At 42.3% G+C, this 21,396-nt stretch overlaps 1 protein-coding gene and 1 non-coding gene across 3 annotated transcripts in view; both read left to right on the forward strand.

The window, feature by feature from the left end:
• The window catches only part of VAPA (VAMP associated protein A), a 63,440-nt gene that overhangs the window by 28,770 nt on the left and 13,274 nt on the right, over positions 1–21,396 (forward strand). For both annotated transcript variants that reach the window (XM_038747159.1, XM_038747160.1), the window contains exons 2-4: positions 10,331–10,483; positions 18,742–18,845; positions 20,412–20,492. In XM_038747159.1, the coding sequence (XP_038603087.1) occupies positions 10,331–10,483; positions 18,742–18,845; positions 20,412–20,492 (338 nt within the window). The remainder of the gene's footprint in view (positions 1–10,330; positions 10,484–18,741; positions 18,846–20,411; positions 20,493–21,396) is intronic.
• Positions 9,107–9,235, forward strand: LOC119929426. Its single transcript, XR_005451549.1, has one exon. It is a non-coding gene; the product is annotated as a U6atac minor spliceosomal RNA (small nuclear RNA).

The following is a 21,396-nucleotide window of genomic DNA, read 5'->3' on the forward strand; positions in this document are numbered from 1 at the left end:
GGGAGGCCCCGGGTCTAATAACTCCTGTACTCTCCCATGATCATAGTTCCATTCTCTGAGCACAGTAGGCACTCAAAGCAGATACTAGTGACTGAGACTTTTTTTCCAAACAAAATCAAAGGCTCATTTAACATTAGTGTTTTTTCAGTTCATTTGCATTGCGTGGGAATCTAATTAGAACAAGCTTCGTGCTGTGCCTTTCTCCTGCTGCAGTAGCTGCCATGAATACCCTTCCACACCATTTGGCAGGAGGTGTCTTAGATTCTTAGACTTATCCAACCTCGGCTTCACCGACGCTGTCCTCTCCTGGTTCTCCTCCTGTCTTTCTGGCTACTCATTCTCAGTCTCTTTCACGGGTTCCTCTTCTGCCTCCCGTCTCCTAACTGTGGGTGTTCCTCAGCATTTAGTTCTGGATCCCCTTCTATTCTCTATCTACCCCACTCCTTTAGAAAACTCATTCACTCACATGTCTTCAACTACCATCTCTCTATTGGTGACACCCAAATCTACATCTCCAGCCCTGATCTCTCTCCCGCTCTGCAGTCTCTACGTGGATATCCTCCTATCACTCAAACAATATGGCTAAAATTGAACTTCTCATCTCCCCACCGAAACCCTGTCCTCCCACTTACTTTCCCATCATCACCACCATGACGGCACCACCATCCTTCCTGTCTCACAAGTTTCCAGGCTTGGCATTATCCTTGACTCCTCTCTCTCATTCAGCCCACATATTCAAGCCATCACTAAATCTTATCAGTTCTACCTTTACAACATTGCTAAAATCTGCCCCTTTGTCTCCATGCTACTACCACATTAATGCAACCATTTATAATAATAATAATAATAATGGTATTTGTTAATTGCTTCCTATGTGCCAAGCACTGTTCCAAGCACAGGGGTAGATACAAGGTAGTGAGGTGGTCCCATGGGGGACTCACAGTCTTAATCCCCATTTTACAGCTGAGAGAACTGAGGCACCGAGAAGTTGTGACTTGCCCAAAGTCGTACAGCTGATGAGTGGCGTTGCTGGAATTGAGAACCCACGACTTCTGACTCTGAGGCCTATGCTCTTTCCACTAAGCCATCCTATCCCACCTTGATTATTGTATCAGCCTCCTAGCTGGCCTCCTTGCCTCCTGTCTCTCCCTGCTCCAGTCCGTACTCCACTCTGCTGCCCAAATCATTTTCCTTCAAAAACATTCAGACCGTGTTTCTCCACTCAAGAAATTCCAGTGGCTGCCCATCCACCTCTGCATCAGACAAAAACTCTTTACCGTTGGCTTTAAAGCACTCAATCCACCTTGTCCCTTCCTACCCCACCTCGCTGTTTTCCTACTACAACCCAGCCTGCACACTTGGTTCCTCTAACGCTAACCTTCTCACTGTACCTTGATCTTGTCTATCCTCTGGCCTGGTACAACCTCCCTTCTCATGTCAGAGAGAGAATTGCTCTCTCCCACTTAAAAGTCTTATTGAAGGCACATCTCCTCCAAGAAGTCTTCCGTAAGCCATTCTCTTCTCCTCCTCCCTTTTGCGTTATCCTGACTTGCTCCTTTCATTCATCCTCCCTTCTGACCCCAAGGCACATATGTATATATCTGTAATTTATTTATTTGTATTAATGTCTGTCTCCATCTCTAGACCATGAGCTTCCTGTGGGTAGGGGATGTGTTTGTTGTTGTACTGTACTCTCTCAAGTGTTTAGTATAATGCTTTGCATCCAGTAAGCACTCAGTAAATACGATTGAATGAATGAATGAATGATGCATTTAAGAATACTAATCTTGAACTCCTCCAAATGATGGTGTATGTCTAAAAAAGTGGATGGAGAGGACCAATCCAAGAGAGTTGGGAGAGGAAGACCAGTGAGAAACTGCTTGTGGGGAACTAGCCTTTCATTTGGCCTTCCCTTTCTAGGCCTTAATTTCCCCTAACACTCTCCCCTTTGTTTTGTCTGTGCACTTGGCAGGGATGTGCCTCTAGTGTACTATTTAAGTAGTTTGCTTCCCTAGTCCCACAGCATTTATGTACACATCCCTACAGTCCACTATTTCCCCTATCCCTAATTCCTCTCTGTTGTTTGTCTCCCCTTTTAGAATGTAAGCTCTTCATGTGTTCAGGGATGGTGTCTACCTACTCTACTGCATTATATCACTGTCAGTGGTATTTGGGTGCTTACTGTGTGCTTTGGAGAGTACAGTATTTGAATTGACAGACATGTTCCCTGCCTACACTTGTACTCTCCCAAATGCTTAATATAGAAATCTGCACACAGTAAGTGCTCAATATATACGGTTAATGGATTATCGTGCACTTCCACGTGCTTAGTACGGTGCTGTGCATGCAGTTAAGTGCTCAGTTAGTCTTGATTAGACTGTAAGCTCGTTGTGGTCAGGGAATATGTCTACCAACTCTGTTATATTGTACTCTCCCAGTCGCTTAGTACTGTTTTCTGCACACAGAAAGAGCTCCCCTGGGGGACTTTTCTCCTTGGCCCTGTTCTTGCTTCTCCGGGAAAACAATAGGATGGATAGTGATTGGTCAAAGTCCTGTTGCATCCATAGATCACCAACCAGCAATTTAATTGTCATATACCTGGCAACCATCCAATATTTAATATAACTTTTGTATCAGTTTACAAATAGCATTTTAAAAACTCAGGTTAAATGACAAAACACTGGAATAATTCTCATTTGGCTTGAACAGTGAGAACATATTTCAGTGTACTTTTGAGGCAAAATATTTATTAGACTTACTAATATTTTGTAGCAGTCGTATTCATGAGAAAATATGCAGGAATTGGAAAATTACTCATCCGAGACAGCTTCGGGAAAGGTTAACTTGAACAGCTTGTTAAGTTAACATTCGTCTTGTCATGTTGAATGTTTATAATAATTTTCAGATCTTTAATAAAAGCCTATTTAATTTTCTCTGGCTCATAAGCATTTAGTAGTAATTATATCATTTATAATTTAATCAATGACCTCCATTTTTTAAAGCTTCATTTATAAGGATAGTCTAGTTGTTTTAGTGGGTAAAAAAAATTCAAAGCTAGTGAGACTACCTAGGGAAGCTATTGTAAACAGGGTGCTTTTTCACTAATTAGATAAACAGGATTTGCAGATCAGTTCATTCTAGTTTTTATTTTGCTTTAGAAAGGAAAATGGCAAATTTGCATTTAATTAGCTGAAATGTTTTGTGATTACCTCTACACCAAAAATTGTTCAGTTTTTGAATTGTGATCCATTTTAATTTGTGTATTGGAAATATTTATAATAATTATGGTATCCTAGGTGCTAAGCATTGACCCTGATAGAAGGCAATCAGTCAGACAATTCTTGTCTCACACAGGCTCACAATATAAGAAAAATTATATTTGAATTGATAGACCATGTATTCAGTTTTTTCTTCATTATTGGTCCTGGTATTTCAGTTATGATTTAAGAAAGCCTAGTAAACAAGTACAAAATTATGTAAATATGTAAGTGCTAAAAATGAAATATTGTGCTATTATTTGGCCACATGTAGTGCCCTCATTTTCCATTTTAATTACATTTTCCTTAGAAATTTGTAGGTGTTAATTAACTTGTAAAATCTTGTAAAAGTTGATAGAAAAAATATGGTATTTTAGTATATGAGAGGACAGAATTGAGTAAACCATCTGAACTACACCACAGTGAAATGACTGAGGTTTTGTTTCACTTGAAAAATGACTTCCATTCATTGTTTTGAGATTTAGAATTATTAGTTCAAATGTATTACATTTAGTGGAAAGTATATTTAGCAAATGGAGCTAGTGCTTTAAAATGTTTATAAATAATCACTGTTTTATTGGACACCTTTGGGTATAATTTCCAAAATCCATTGTGGTCAATGACTAAAGTCTATTTAGTCAATCTTTTTTTTTCTTTTCAATTAGTTAAATTTTGAGCACATGTATAAGTTATACCAATATTATATATGACTCCCAAAATGCAGTTAATGCCTTGGTACACTTGTACAATAATCAATTAATATGAAAATGGATGAAATAGAAATTTTGGGTAAAATCCATTTAATTTTGATAAAATTAGATTGGACTGAAAATAAAAGATTCCGTTCAAATACCTTAAGAAAATTAGTTTGAGTTTTTTCTTGTGCTAAGTGTAATCATTGGATTAATTCCTCAGTTGAATTATTCCAACAAAACATTTATTGGAAACTCACAGTTATATAATTGGGCAAAGAGAGGAGGCAGCAGATATAGGGAGAGCATGGATAAATAAAAGCCACTGGAAGTAGAAAAGCTTTATTTGTTTATTAATTGCCACATCAGTTATAACCAAAGTTGCTTCTTGAAGCAGAATGGAGTGTAATTTTAATAATGATAATAGTGCTAATAGTAGTATTTAAGTGCTTTTATGTGTTAAGCACTGTACTGAGCTCTGGGATGAGTACAAGATAATCGGATCGGACACAGTCCCGATCCCAGATGGGGCTCAAAATCTAATAAGGTGGGAAAGATGGCATTGAATCCCCGTTTTACAGATGAAGAAACTGAGGCCCAGAAAAGTTAAGTGACTTGCCCAAGGTTACAGCAAGCAAGTGGTGGAGCCTGGTTTAGAACCCAGATCCTCAGAGTCCCAGACCCATGCTCCTTCCACTAGGCAATGCTGCTCTGCTATTTGTTTACCTGCTTAATCTCAATAATTCCACAATTCATTCAACCCCTTTAGGAATATATCTTCAGATTACATTGAGATATGTTCTTTCTCATTACAAAAATACCACTATACCAGTTCAGTGAGTTAATGCCATGTATTGAGTGTTTGCTATGTGCAGAGCACTGTAAGAAAGGCCTGGGAGAATGCAATAGAGTAGGTAGATGTGATCTCCTCCATTAAGGACTTTGTAGTCTGATGAGGGAGATAGATGCGAAAATAAATTTCATCTAGGGTTAGGAACATCGTACAGGGATTTATCCATATGTGTTGTAGGGATAGGGTGAATATCAAAGTGCTTGAGGCAGCGTGGCTTAGCGTGGGTCTTGGAGTCAGTTTCTAATCATGACTCCTCCACTTCCCTGCTGTATGATCTTGGGCAAGTCACATAACTTCCCTGGCCTCAGTTTCCTCATTTTTAAAATGGGGATCACCGGTCCCCTTACCCCTTAGACTGTGAGTCCCATGTTGAGCAGGGATTGTGTGTGATGTGATTGTCTTGTATTTACTCCAGTGCTTAATATGGTGCTTGGCACACCGTGACATCATTATTATTAAGGGCACAGGTGTTGCAGAATGGAGGGAGAATAAAGTGGGGAGGTGAGAGATTAGTCAGAGATGGCCTCCTGGTGGAGACAGACCTTGAGTAGGGCTTCAGAGATGGGGAGAGAGACAGTCCATCCGATCTGACAAGTGTTAAGATTTCCAGGGAGGAGTGAGGGTGTGAGCAAGGGGTTGATAAAGGAGAGAGAAGATTGAGGCACAGTGAGGTTGGTGTTAGAGGAGTGATGTGTGCTGACTGGGATGAAAGAGAAAGGAGCGAGAATAGGTAGAATGCACAGAGCTGATTGAGCGCCTTGAATGCAGATATGGGTGGGGAACCCTATTGGAGGTTTTTGAGGAGTGGGGAGGTTTGAGGAGAATGACTTCTTTCCCCTTCAGAAAAATGACATGGGTAGCAGAACGAAGTAGGGACTAGACAGAAGAGGCTGGTGGCGGGGAAGGTCAGCAAGAAAGCAGATGCAGTAGTTTACATGGGCAATGACTAGTGCTTGGACCAGCGCGGTAGCAGTTTAGATGGAAAGAATGGGCAAATTTTAGAGATATTGTGAAGATAGAACTGGTGACAGACTGAAATAGCACTTCAAGCAGAGAGCACTTGTCATATCCTGACTTTACTATGGCAGCCTCCTTGATGTCTGGATCATTTTTTCAATCAGTTGTATATATTAATAATAATAATAATAATAATGATGGCATTTATTAAGCACTTACTACGTGCAAAGCACTGTTCTAAGCGCTGGGGAGGTTACAAGGTGATCAGGTTGTCCCACGGGGGGCTCACATTTGTAATCCCCATTTTACAGATGAGGTAACTGAGGCACAGAGAAGTTAAGTGACTTGCCCATAGTCACATAGCTGACAATTGGAGGAGCCGGGATCTGAACCCATGACTTCTGACTCCAAAGCCCGAGCTCTTTCCAATGAGCCACGCTGCTTCTCAGCGCTTATTGAGAAGCGCTTGAATAAGCACTTGGAAGAGTACAATATAATGGAGTTGGTAGACACATTCCCCTGCCCACAATTAGCCTACAGTCTAGAGGGATCATTTTTCTGAAGCATCACTCTGCATAAGTCTCTGCATTTCTCAAGCATTCTGACTGTTGCCCATTCCTTTGCAGTCAAGTAGACACTTCTCGACTTTAAGGCAGTCAATCAACTCTTGTCCCTCCTATCTCTGCTCTTTTTTCTCCCACTACACCCCAGGTTGCATGTTCTGTGCCTCTTAAGCCAGTGTACTTTCTCATTCTCACTTTTCCCACTGTGCACATCTCGCTCACAACTCTCTTTCCTCCCTGAAACTCCCTCCCTCCCCTTCATATCTGGCCGACCACTGCCGTCCACATTTTCAAAGCCCTTTTGAAATTACCCCTCCTTCAGGAGCCCTGTCCTGGTTTCTCATATCATACTGTCCCCCAACTGCATTACTTAAGCACTTGGGTATACCACCCCCCCCCCCCACCCCATAACTCCTAATGGTTGTATCCTGATACCCCTGCTGCTTCTTCCATGTTATTTATTTTAACATATTTCTTCCACTACTAATTTTCTTTCACTCTCCCAAACACTTAGCGCAGTGGCTCTGCATACAGTAAGCTCTTAGTTGTTTTATAGCTGGAGTAATCTCAGTATCAATTTGCTAAAAAAATTATTTCACAGAAAAATATTCTACTGTCATATTTCTGGACATTACTTCCCTCAGTATGTAGCTTCAGTTTTCTATGTTGATGTGAGGTTTGGTTGTTTGATTCCTCTTAGGGATTGAATAGATGTGCCTGGAAATTTTCCAGCAATTTTGGAGGCTTCAGGAAAATGTCAGTTTAGTAAGAATTTAACTTGCATGTCTATCCACATTTGTGCCTGTCTGCACTCGATTTGATCTTCCTTTAGGGCAGGGATCATGCCTATCAGTTCACTATCCCAAGGGCTTAGTAAAATGCTCTGCACACAGGTGGTGCTCAATAAATACCATTGATTTTTGCATTTTCCTGGGCTTGTAAGTTTGTCTTTACTTGTAGTACTTTTTGCTCAGTTGAATAAATATAATTATATACAATCAAGTTGGCTGACAAGGAAAGATAAAGGAGAGGGAAGCACAGTTAATCTTTTTAGCTCCAAGTAAAGAATAAGAATTAAATTAGATCTGCCTCGAATGGGAAAGGGAAAAGAAAAAAGGAGTTCCAAGACAGAGAATATTTAATTACCAGAGACTGTCTTGAGCACTTCAGATTTCAGTGACATATGAAAGTTTCCAGGTGAAAATCAGTAGTGTTGCATCACATAAGTATTCTGTTAAATCTGTCTTCTGCCTTGAGCCATTTTCCAGTAACTCTACGAAGTGCTTATTTTTCATCAAATGATGCACTGAACAAAATGAAAAACATATTTTGTTAAATATTTTACAATACATTTGAAAACAAATAGACCATATTGGTGTTAGTAACACAATTCCTTCTAAATTCTGAAAATTTTCAATTTTTTCCTAGAATAAGGAATGCATGGACAAGGCATGGTGCTAATTTTCAGTGAAGGCTTAAAAAAAAGTAGATCCAGTATCTTTCTTACCAAAGATGTCGAAAAGCTGTGGACCACCCCATTCTGAAAACCCTACCTAACCTTGCTTTCACTGACCCCATCATCTCTTGGGTTTTCTATCGTTCTGGCTGCTCCTTCTCAGTATCTTTCACTGGATCCTCCTGTGCCCCCCTCCCTCTAACCTTGGGCTCCATCAAAGATCAGTTCTGGGTCTCCTTCAATTTTCCATCCACACCCACTCCCTTGGAAAACTCCTTTGCTGTCACAGCTTCAACTACCATCTGCACATGGGTGATTCCCAAGTATACCCCTCTCCTAGGCAGTCCCACATTCCCTCTTGCTTTCTGGACATCTTTACTTGTGTGTCCCATTGACACCTCAAATTTAGCATGTCCAAAACAGAACTGCTTATCTTCCCACCCAAACCACATTCTCCCCTTTTTCACCGTCGCTGTAGACAACCCTACCATTCTCCCTGTCTCACAAACCCATAATCTTGGAAGTTATACCCGACTCATCTTTCTCTTGTTTAACCCATATATTCAATCACCAGGTTTTTTTAAACTGTATTTGTTAAACACACTGTGTGCCAGCACTGTACTTAGCTCCTGGATAGATACAAGGTTGGACACAGTCAATCAATCAATCAGTCATATTTATTGAGCGCTTACTGTGTGCAGAGCAATGTACTAAGCGCTTGGGAAGTACAAACACAGTCCATGTTCCACTTGAGGCTCACAGCACTTGTGTGCTGTGTGACCATAGGCAAGCCACTTAACTTCTCTGTGCCTCAGTTACAACATCTGTAAAGTGAGGTTTAAGAATGTGAGCCCTCTGTGGGACAGGTACTGTGTCCAACTCAATTTGCTTGTAACCACCCCAGTGCTTAGTACAATGCTTGGCTCATAGTGCTCAGTAAATGCCACAATTATCATTATTATACAGTGTCTCTAGACTGTAATCTCATTAAGAGCAGGAAATGTGTCTGCTAATTCTGTTGCTTTGTACCCTCCCAAGCACTTAGGATAATGTTCTGCGTATAGTAAGTGCTCAATTATGATTGATGTAGTGGCAAGGAGCTGAACGATTGCATGATGGAGGCATTGCCTCAATGGTCCCCCTTTGCAGTTCTAATTAGATAGGAGAACAGCTTCTCTGTGTGGGGATAGTTCCTGAGGCTTTGGATTTGGATTTGTAGGGATTCAGTAGTGCGTAGGTGCATATAATGCTCCAGCTCCTTGTCTTTGACCTTCTGTTTGGATGGCTGTGACTGGGCATCTTCTGAGGGCTTCTGTGTTGGGGGAGGGGTCTCGTATGAAAGGAGAGAAGGTTAGCACTCCCCTTGAGAAGGATGGAAGAGGTCCTAGTGGCCTATACAACACATATATAGTTAAGGCATTGCCACGTACTTCATCCAGCGCTTAGAACAGTGCTGTGCACATAGTAAGCACTTAACAAATGCCATCATCATCATTCAAGGAAGGGTGGGAAGTGGTCTGTAGGAAATGAGAAAGAAGCAGGGTAGCTTTGAGAGGATTGATCAAAGAGTAGTGTGAGTGTGTGCATTCTGCCTCCTTTAAAGAGGTTAAAGAGGCTGCATTTTGGAGAAATGTTTCTATTGACCTTGCAAGCCTGGGACTTGTTTTTGTCGGTGCTGCATCTCTCCTTGATACTGACACAGATGATGATTTTTTGTCAGGTTTAGGCCTTGAGGTACAGTAATAAAAATGAGTTGAGGAAGGAAGATAATTTTCCAGAGGATAGGGCTAAGGTTTTTCTTTTTACAATCATTCATTCATTCATTCAATTGTATTTACTGAGTGCTTACTGTGTGCACAGCACTGTACTAAGCGCTTGGGAAGTACAAGTTGGCAACATATAGAGACGGTCCCTACCCAACAACGGGTTCCTGCTTAATTTGTTAAGCGCATAGTATCTCCCAGGCACTGTATTAAGTGCTAGGGTAGATGCAGCCTAATCAGGTCGAACACAGTCCATGTCATACTTGGGACTCACAGTCCTAATCCCCATTTGCAGATGAGGTAACTGAGCCACAGAGAAGACAAGTGGCTTGCCAAGGTCACACACAGCAGGCAAGTGGAAAGCTTGAGATTAGAACTCAGGTCCTCTGCCCCCCAGGCTCATGCTCTTTTCACTAGGCCATGCTACTTCTCACTTGGTAAACAAATGGAAAACATTGAGCCAATTTTAATCCCAGGAATCTTCCTAGAGAATTTTATGTGTAGGTTCCTTTGGTGTTCCCTACAGTGCTCTGCACTCAGTAAGTGCTCAATAAATACAATTGAATGAATGAATTCCAGGGAGATTTGAAGAGTGTTTCTTTGTGTTGTCTTCCTTTCAGGTCCTTTGCTGGTTGGAATTGAAGACACATGGGTGCTATATGTATAAGCTGACACTTTGTCATGAATTTCACTCTAGTTGGGATATGTGTTGATGGTACAGATACACAAAGACAAAAGCATAATTCATTCCATTACTGATCTTTGCTTTTCATCTTTTTCATCCTGCAGGCCCCTTCACAGATGTAGTCACTACAAATCTTAAGCTGCGGAATCCATCAGACAGGAAAGTATGCTTCAAAGTGAAGACTACAGCACCCCGCCGGTACTGTGTGAGACCAAACAGTGGAATTATCGAGCCAGGGTCATCTGTTACTGTTTCAGGTGATTAATTTATTCCTTATACCTAGTCCATGATTACTCAGAAATCTTTTAATGTAGTGGTTCATCAAGCCAGTGGATTCTAAAGTCTTCAACAAATGGTTATATTGTGTATTATTTCCTCTGTTGCAGGAGCCCTCTGAATTGGAATAGAGAGGCAAAATGCCAGTTCATACAAATGAGCATCGTCTTCTCATTCCTCTCCCTCCATTCTGTTGGCTGGGAGACAGAATGATAGCTGTGGCAGTGAGCTCATTTTGGGCAGGAAGTGTGTCTGCCAACTCAGTTAAATTGTTATTTTGTTCTCTCCCAAGTGCGTAGTACAGGGCTCTGCACACAATAAGTGCTCAAATACCATTGAGTGATTGCTCAGTTTCTCCTGTTTTTGGCATCCTGCTCTTTTCCCTTGAAAATACTATGGCTCATTCATTTATTGAGCACTTTCTATGTGCAGAGGAGAGCACTTGGGAGATTACATATAATACTATTGGTAGACATGCTCCTTGCCCTCAAGGAGCTTACATTCTAGTTTACCGTTGCCAGCAGCTCCACTGCCCCACTCCTGTGCTCCCTGCTCTCTCTCGTGCCCCCTGCCTGCTACCTCCCACGGTCTCTTTTCCCTCTAGAACACAGCAACCAGATATCACGTTTCTTTGACCATGGCTCAAGTTCCAGTTTATTCTTGTCTACCCAGCCCATCATGGTAACAGTACCACCCTCAGGAAATACCCAGTCAGTAGTTTTTGAGTGCTTACTGTCTACAGATGCACTGGACTACCATACCTGTCCAGCTGGTCCCGACATTTAATTCCCTCCTCACAACGGCCAGTCTCCCATTTTTGCCCAGCTCCTCTGCCTTCTGTTGCCCTTAATGACCTGGCCACGTACTTTATTGAGAAAATTGAAGCCATCAAGCCTGATCTCCTTAAAGGCTCCCCTGCTCCTCTCCAGGCCCTCCCTCATCCTACCTCCTCTCCTGACTGTAAGCTCACTGTGGGCAGGGAATGTATCTGTAAATTGTTATATCGAACTCTCCCAAGCGCTTAGTACAGTGCTCTGCACACATTAAGGACTCAATAAATACGATTGACTGAGTGATTCTTCTACTCTCCTATCTTTCCCAGCAGAATCTCAAGAGGTAATGTCTCATCTCCTGAAATCTAGCCCTTCCACTGGTGCCTCCTGTTACACTCTGTGAAAACCTTATGATCCCTTCACACCTTGCTTCCCTCCTTTCTTCCCTTCCTGGCCATAGTCTTCAACCGTTCATTTTCCAGTGGCTTCTTTCCTCTGCTTTCAAACATGCTTTTATATTCCCTGTCCTTAAAAATGCCTCCCTTTCCCCCCTTCCCCCGCCTCCCCCAGTTACCACCCCATCTGCCTAATACCATTCTTCTTCTAACCCCTGGAATGAGTTGTATACACCCACAGGTTCTGCTTCCTCTTCTGCAATTCTCTCCTTGTCCCCCTCTGATCTGCCTTCCTCTTCCTTCACTCTTTGGAAACTGCCCTCTTTAAGGTCACCAGTGACCTCCTTCTTGCCAAATCCAGTAGCCTCTACTCCATTCTAATCCTCCTCAACCTCTCAGCTGCCTTTGACACTGTGGTTCACCCCCTTTTTCCTGGAAACATTGTCTAACCTTGGCTTCACCGACAGCCTTCTTCTATCTCTGACTGCTCATTCTCGGCCTCTTTCCCAGGCCCCTCTTCTGCCGCCCACCATCTGACTATATGGGTCCCTAAAGGCTGAGTTCTGGATCCATCAATCGGTGGTATTTATTAAGCTCTTGCTCTATGCAGAGCATTGTACTCAACACTTGGGAGAGTACAGTATAACAGAGTTGGTAGGCATATTCCCTGCACGAAATGAGCTTTTAGCGTAATGGGTCCCCTATAGTCTCCATCTACACCCACTGGATCGAAAGCTGCCTTTGATGTCACCAGGGACTTGAGACTATCCACTGCAGGCTTGGCAATCCTACCCTGCAGCACAAAGGATACTATGGATTGGATGGAATTGGTGTGGTGGTGACTCTCTGGAGGGCACATGGGGGATTCTGGAGCTGTTGATAGGAAGCTTGGCTTCTGATTGGCTTCTCAGAGATTCTAGCTAATGCCAACGGCATTGTTTCACCCCAAAATGGAATGCTCATCTTCCGTTGCAGTGGTTTCCAATATAAGGCAGGTTTCCCCTTTCCTCTACCTTTTTTTTTTTATAGGTAATTAAGCACTGGTTTCATTCCTTGTGCTCGGAGGTGGGGAGAGACAGCATTCTGTATTCGCACCTTAGGTTGTTATGTGGTCATGGTTCTGTAGGATTCTGGGCTTGGAAAGCTTTCTGGCATTTGTATGTCAAGGAGGAAGTAGTTAGGTGGGCGAGGTTTGGGAGGGAGAAAGGAAATCCTGCAGTATTGCATTTCTGCTGAGAAAAGATGCTATTTTGCCCCCCTAAAACCCAGAGAGCTGGCATTTTCCATGAATCAGCCAGTGAGTGGTATTTATTGAACACTTACTGTGTGCTGAGTACTGTAATAAGCTCTTGGGAGAATACAATACAACCGAGTTGGTAGACATCTTTCCTGCCCACAGGGAGTCATCCCAACTTCACCTACTCCTCTGAACCCCATTCTGCAACTCATCTTCCCTACAATTTTATTGCCCAGACATGAAATCACCAAAGTACAGTCATGTGTGCCTTTTCGTTCCCTCCTTTATGTCCCAATTCCACCCATTTGTCTGAAGGTCAAGCACTTGGTACAGTGCTCTTCACATAGTAATTACTCATTAAATACGATTTAATGAAGGAAGGTCATATGTGTGCATATACTCCAGATGACACATTAGCCCCCCCCCCCCCCCCCAAATAAAATATGGTCATGTAAATGGTAGAAAATACAAAAGGAAGGAAGAATAGGGAAAATGCATACAAAAAGAAAGTGATTCAGAGCTGGAAAAACACAGGAAAGTACTTGTGGAGAGGTTTTGGGGATTCCAGAGTGCTACTATGGTGGGGGTGAGAGAAATTAGGAAGGAATAGGCCACAGCGGGTAACATGACATGAATGGATGAGTTGGTTAAAAGGGAAGGTGCTTGGTGAAGAGTTGAAGGTGCCTATTGGTTTAAGGGCTCATCTAGTTATGAGCTCAAGTGCTCTTGTGAAGAGAATGAACTGTTCAAGATACGCCGAGTGCTCTTTGCCACATACCCATGATATTCTGGAGGAGTGATTTCATGTAGCGACAGCTGGCCCTTTCTTCACATCATCATAGAAAGGGATGTGGGAACCAGAGTATTGGCACTCGGGCATTGAGTCCCAAACCTCTGGCACCCTGTGGCAAAGATGGGGGAAAAGGAAGTACCTCAGAGACAAGTTAGATGATGCTGAGCAAGGACTTGCCTGAGGGAGGACAGCTGGAAGATAGAAAGTCTGCCAGGGCTCCTCAGCCCTTAGAGCTGGGCTGTGCTGGACTGCGCTCTGTTCCTCCCCTGCTCACCCTGGGCAGTCAGGAGATTTTTCACTTTCAGCGGTGTCTTTGAACATGAAGGACTACAGTGAGCACTCAGTAAGTACCGTGGATTGGTTCCCTCAGCTCCAGTGATGCTCAGAAGGGGTTAGAAGAAAGCCCGTCACAGTGGCAGCTGGGCTTTTTGGTGCTCTGATTGCAGACTTAAGATGCCATCTGGAGGTCAGCGCAGATGCCTCAGCTGGGCTTCAGGTCGTGCGGCCATCTGACTCAGGGCAGAAGAGGGCAGAATGGAACTGGGACCAGTGGCCCTTAGGAACTAGAGTCTGGGAGTGCTGGTGGCTTTTGCAGCTGCTCCCATCCAGCGGGGACTGGGGGGTTGAAAGTGAAGGATAGAAAGGCTGGGAAGTGGGGACCCATTCCCAGGTCCAGTCATTTTCAGGTTAGAGGCATGCCTGCTCTGAATCAGGCACTGCCTCTCCTTGTACAGGCACAGAGAGACAAATAGCCTGGCAGGACATCATCATCGTCAATCGTATTTATTGAGCGCTTACTATGTGCAGAGCACTGTACTAAGCGCTTGGGAAGTACAAATTGGCAACATATAGAGACAGTCCCTACCCAACAGTGGGCTCACAGTCTAAAAGGGGGAGACAGAGAACAAAACCAAACATACTAACAAAATAAAATAAATGGAATAGATATGTACAAAGAAACTAAATAAATAAATAGAGTAAAAAAAATATGTACAAACATATATACATATATACAGGTGCTGTGGGGATGGGAGGGAGGTAAGATGGGGGGATGGAGAGGGGGACGAGGGGGAGAGGAAGGAAGGGGCTCAGTCTGGGAAGGCCTCCTGGAGGAGGTGAGCTCTCAGCAGGGCCTTGAAGGGGAGCCGGGGGACCGCCCCCGCCCCGCCGCCCCCCACCGCCCCCGGCCCCGCGTCCTGCGGAGAGGACGTGAGGGGGAGAGAGAGAGCGAGAAGGAGGGGGGGAAACGGGGGGCCCCGGACATATTACACAGACACACATACACACTCTGTGTGTGTGTGTGTGTGTGTGTGTGTGTGTGTGTGTGTGTGTCCGTGTGTGTCCCCTCCCCCCCTCCCCCCCCACCCCATTTGCCTTAACGGGTGTTCTCATTACCCATTTTGGCTAGAATACGGATGACGAATTAGGAATTGTTCTCAAAACAGTCATGCAGAGCAGTATAAGGTATTGAAAGGAATGGCTGTATGTGCTGTTGTCTTATGCCTTCGAGTTGTTTCCGACTCAGTGACACCACTGACATCTCTCCAAGAATGCCCCCGCTCTCCTCCTGCAATCGTTCTGGTAGTGTAGCCATAGACTTTTCTTGGTAAAAATACGGAAGTGGTTTCCCATTGCCGCATTCCACTGTGCAAACTCGAGTCTCCGCCCTCGACTCTCTGCCATGCCACTGCTGCCCAGCATGGGTGAGTTTTGACTGGTAGCAGATTGCCTTCCACTTGCCAGCCACTGCCCAAGCTAGGAATGGAATGGGTCTGCCTCTGCTTGAGTCTCCCTCCCCTAGCCGAGACTGGTAGAGGACTGGGAACTCTAGTCAGAGGCATCGTAGTAGTACAGCACATTTCCTCCTTGATTTGAGGTTCTTTTAAGAGCATGGGCTCTGTTAGAGGAGAATGACCTTTTCTTTTTTGGTTCCCCTCTAAGTTGCCCGTGCCTGTGATATGTTGCCAATTTGTACTTCCCAAGCTCTTAGTACAGTGCTCTGCACACAGTAAGTGCTCAATAAATACGATTGATGATGATAGAGAACGTGTCTGCCAACTCTGATTTATTATTGTACTCTCCCAAGCACTTAGTCCAGTGCTCTGCACCCAGTAAACACTCAATAGATTTCTTTGATTTGATTTGAATACTTTGAGCACCTTGAATTATTCATTTTATTTCCTAGCTGTTGGTAATTATTTCAGGAAGTGTGAAAACAGAACCGAACAAAATCCTTTCTTTTTTCTATTATGCACCAATTCTAAAAACATGAAATAATTATTCAGAACAAACCTTTTGCCTATATGAGCCAAAAACATTTTGGAAAACTACTGCGGTTTTTCAGTGAACACCTATGGCTTTCTCTTTACTTGAATTACATTTTTAATTATTAAACTTTAAAAGGCTGTTTAAAAATGAATAAAACTACATTAGGAAGACCTTGAAAACTAAAAAGTACTCTTCTTCCCGTCTCTGCTTCCCAACTCTCTTTGTAGAAGAGATTATTTCCTGTAACTGCTTTTAAAGTCCCATGCAGTTTTTTTCGACTCACAGCCCTAGTTCATGTAATAATTGCTGTGGCTCATCAGTTTTAACTGCGGTGAAAATCAAATTGAGATAGGTACCGTAATGCAACTATACTGTAATGCAACTATTTATTTTCCAATAGACAGAAGAATGTGGCTCTAGTCATCTCTACTAAAGCATAGAGATTGTATTTTCACAGCATTCCATCCTGAGAAAACCTTTATTGTACTCACCCTGTGCCTAACGCTGTGTGCAAGAGCATAACCGTTTCTTCCAGACAGGTGTGCGTTTTTGGAAGAGCGTTCTCTAATTCTGCCTTTGGGTTCTAATGAAAACATGTGAAAATGTTGTGGAAGGACTGTGATTTTGATCTTGGTTATCTTACTCCATTGCAGATGCACTTGTAAAATTTTCACAAATTGGAATGGGTATTGTGAGGTTATAGGTATTTTATGCCCTTTGACAACTTGTATTCCCTCCTCCTCCTCTCTTCTGCGACTGTCTCTTCCCCCTCAAGTTTTAAGAAGCAAAGGTAGCTTGAGGAGTTCATGTTTAAATTTGAAGTAGAGAAGTAAGTGTACGGTGATGCTGTTGAGCAGTAAGTTTTGAACACCCTTTCCAGATGTTTGAAAACATCTTATTGTTTTCCTAATAGAAATGTTAGTTTGTCTATTGAACTTTGCTTTTACTTGTACTTCGATTAATACTTATGCAGCTTTATCTTTCTGCTGCTGGGTTCATAGTTTTTAAAACTTTAAAAAATCCACCACAGTGTTTAAGAGAAAGAGGAATTCAAGTGTTAGGCTTACAGTTATACTAGTTGGATTGCTTTCACTGAAAAAAATGTAAAGGATTTATTGAGTCCAGGAAACAGCCTAGGAATCAGAGGACCTGGGTTCTAGTTCTGACTCCGCCACTTTCTACTGTGACACCTTGGGCAAGTCGCTTAACTTTGTGCTTCAGTTTCCTCCACTTAGATTGTGAGCTCCTTGTGGGACAGGAACTGGATCCAACCTGAATATCTCGTATATACCGCAGCACTCAGTCTGGTGCTTGGCACATAGTATGAGCTGAAATACTTTAATATATTTTTTATTTAATCAAACGTAATACGCACAATTCTGCCATGGTGTATTCTCACAGTGTGAGCCTGGATGGGTACATTGTGATGCTGTGTTAGAAGAAAAGGTTATGTATGCATGCCCGTGACATTGATTTACAGTCAGTACTGCAGAAGAAATTTTCCGTAACACCTGATTTTCAAGACATCAGCCCTATATTAATAGTGCGTACAGGGGGACTATTTAAATCCCTGTAATGTGAAATGCACTTTTGTTCTTAAACCACAAGGTGGCTCCAGCAACTGATTTATTTAGGTAGTGTTAAAAGTTGTTTATATACATTATCTAGAATATTAGCAAGCTTTAAAATGGTTTAAAGTAGTTGATTCATTTTCCAAAGGTTTATTACTCAATCGCTTTGGAAAGTTTCCGCCATTGCTCTGGAATAAGAAGATGTGGAAAAAAGGCAATTTTGCTAGAAATTGAACATACTTTTCAGGGCCAGTAGTCTAAAGAATTTAAAATTTGTGCTCAGTCAGTATTCAAAATAGGGCTGCTAAATAGTTCTATAATTCTAGTACAGTGTGTTTTGTTCGTATTAACATCTACTTGGTTTTTAGCCCTCCAGATCTGGTTACGTTTGGGTGTGAACTTATAAAAATGAAAACTGTCCACCAACTATGAATTAGAATTACAGTTAGATTCATTTAGAAGAGTGGCCATTCATCCGTATCTTTTTTTAATAGCCAGTCCCTTGCTTTAGCTTGAAGTTTTGCCATGTCATAAAATAGAAGCAACTGTCAAATAAAGGAATGTTGGGCCCATAATTTCACACAATTTAAAATAATTTAATTTTTAAATTTATGACTACTCCTGATATCTGTTTCATCATCATGATTGGGATACTTGATATGAGTGTATCAATCATCTTGACTTTGTGGTCAGCATCTGCACGCTGAAGTCCTGCACCCAGAAGGGAGACCTAAGTTTAATTCCCAGCTAGTGCAATCAGTGGCATTTGAGTGCTTACTGTCTGCAAAACTCTGTAAGAGCACTTGATGGAGTACAGTGTAACTAAGGTGGTAGACACATTCCCTGCTCACAAGGAGCTTACAGTCTAGAGGAAGTCTGCAGTCTAGTGCAGCTCCCTTACCTATAACCTTTTTGGAGCTCACTGAAACTCTGAGTTTTGCCTTCTGTGCCCTGCGGCGTCCCAGAGAAAAGGCTCTATTTAAATACTAGAAAGCCTCTGAAAGATGAGAAGGTAGAGGGAGAATCTAGGTATACAGTCCCTTTGCCTCCTGAATGCTTTACCATTGTGGCAGTTCAAATTTTCCAGTGATTATCTTACTAATGGATGATTTCCCAATACAGGACCAGGTAAATTTTCATTTAATCACTGACACACAGGATGTCGGTTAATAGGTTCAAAAATGTTCTTTCTTCTTTTGCAGTAATGTTGCAGCCTTTTGACTATGATCCGAATGAGAAGAGTAAACACAAATTTATGGTACAGACAATTTTTGCTCCTCCAAACACCTCAGATATGGAAGCTGTGGTAAGTACAGGGAAAGGCGGATGGAGGAAGAGGAAATTCACTTTGATCCCGATACATCTCCACACCTGAAAGACTGGAGAGATTTTTAAAATCATATTGTTTTAAGCACATGCACTGTATTAAGCAGAGTTAGAGAAGCTAATTGAGTTGGACACAGTCTGTGGCCCACGTGGGATTCAAACTGTTAATCCCCATTTTACAGATCTGAGGCACAGAGAAGGTAAGTGAGTTGCCCAAGGTCACACAGACAAGTGGCAGAGCCAGGAATAGAACCCAGGTCCTCTCTCAGGCTCGTGCTCTATCCCCTAGGCTGCACTGCTTCTCATTGTGTTCACACACATGCAGAGGGTTGAGAAGATCAGAGGAAGTAAATCACTGGAGGTAGTATATGGATGGGTGGAAGTGAAAGGACAGGGAATAGGTTGGTGGAATTTTAGTTGCGAAGATTTCTTGGGAATCATTGTATTGACACTAGTTCTAAATACATGGAGAGGCAAAATGCTTTCCTTTTTCTACTGTATTTTTTAGCTAGTCTTTGTGTTTAATTGAAGTTGTATTTTGTCCACCAAAAATGGCTGAACCCTGGAAAAACCTGCCCATTGCTCTGTACTTTAGAGGCTTGTCAATTTATTTCTTTTAAAAACTTATTGGTGACAATTTGCCCTTTTCCCCCCTCTTTAAATTCCAAAAGCTTTAGGACATCTAAAACACTGTAGTGACGCCTCAGTTATATGTATTACCCGATCATTTCCTTTCTGCTGCTATCTAGGTATTGTGTGTTGTATTGCAAGAGATATGAAACCCTGGAAAACCAGAGGCCTTTGTATATAAGGCCTTCTTGTTACTTTTGTATATATATTCCTGCAGATTTGTTTGTTTTCACACAAGCACTTAGTACACTGCTGCATATAATAAGCACTCAATAAATGCTATTGATGGATTGATTTATGTTGGCAGATATGGAGAAATCAGACTGAGAAGGTTGACGATCTTCTCCCTTCTCTGTTGCTGATTTCAAGCTACTGTGCCATTTGTTTTTTTCCTAAGGAAACCGCGGTGAGCGGTTAGTGGAGTTGGGAAGTGATGAAGGGTTGAAGTGAAGGGCTGACTGGGGCCCGTCATCCCTTTTCAGAGTCTCCAGGGTCCAGGAGTGGGGTAGGAGTCGATTCTGTTAAATCCTGTTATTGGCAGAACCCTCCAGTTCTGATGAGAAGTAGTTGGTCTACTGGAACGAGCACAGTTCTGGGAGTCCAGAGGACCTGCGTTCAAATGCCAGCTTTGCCACTTACTTGAATCCCCCAAAGCTGGTGCCTTTGACCCCCAGGTGGTACCTGGTTATCTTGTATTTGTCCCAGCACAGAATACAATGCTTGGCACATAATCAGCACTTAACAAATCTCTTCCCCTTCTTCCCCTTCTCTTTCCCCTTTCCTCTCCCTGAATTTCTGGGATAACTTGGTTCCAGTGAACTAAAGTTCAGTTTAGGTTTCTTATATAACTACATAATGCTTCTTTTTTGAAACCAGATGATATGCCTAGCTTTGAAATGTGTGTTTCTTTTTTCAGTGGAAGGAGGCAAAACCTGATGAACTAATGGATTCCAAATTGAGATGTGTGTTTGAAATGCCCAATGAAAATGATAAATTGGTGAGTAGCCTAAGTACTCTTAATATTACCTCTCTGTGATTTTTACAGTATCTTTCCTCTGCTTTAAAAAGGAAAAAAAGGAAACCAGAGTCTTCAAGTTTTTGCTTAATTTGAGCTCACCCAAGAAATATGTATCTTTTTAGTTTTAATAAGGTAAGGAATGGTGGGGATAAAGAGTAGAGTGTAGGGTGATGTGATAAAAGTAAGTGTGACTTTTGTATGGCGTAGAAGTGCATAACTTCAATTTCTTTTTTCAGTGTTTGGAAAGTAAAGAGAAAAATGCCATCTAGATTGATGGTTTTATAGTGTGTTAGGTCAAATCTGTAAAAAGTCAGAAGTGCTACGTGCCATTCTCAAGTGTAACTTACTTGGGGAACCTTGAACTAAAGTAAGATTACCTGCAGTTCACCAAATGTGCCATTTTAGCAAGGCTTTAAGGATTCATTTTTAGCCTGCACTTTATCCAGTGGACCTGATCTCTTCCTAAACCAGATTTAGTAAAGTTGAAAACTGCTTGCCAGTATAAACTAATTATTCACAAAATAACATTTTCTTATGTGAGGGTGGTATAATATATAAAAGCATAGCTGCCTATTCTTTTGTGAAATCAGGATTTAGTAACTGGTCTTTTGCTTCCTCCCTCCAGCTAACTCCTTGGAGGAGATGTGGCCTTAATAAGGCCTTGAAGGTGGAGAGAGTGGTGGTCTGTCAGATCTGAAGAAGGGAAAGGGAGTTTTAGGCCAGAAGGAGGATGTAGGTGAGGGGTTGGACCGGGAGTTGGGGTGAATGGAGAGGAAAGGATGAATTTTGGCTACTCTGTAAATTCTGATAGTACCGACAAGATTTGATGACCGATTGAATATGTGGGTTGAATGAGAGGTGAATCAAGGATATTGATATTAAT

Source organism: Tachyglossus aculeatus, chromosome 5 (genome assembly GCF_015852505.1).
Source record: "Tachyglossus aculeatus isolate mTacAcu1 chromosome 5, mTacAcu1.pri, whole genome shotgun sequence".
In the NCBI taxonomy this organism is placed as follows: Eukaryota; Metazoa; Chordata; class Mammalia; order Monotremata; family Tachyglossidae; genus Tachyglossus; species Tachyglossus aculeatus.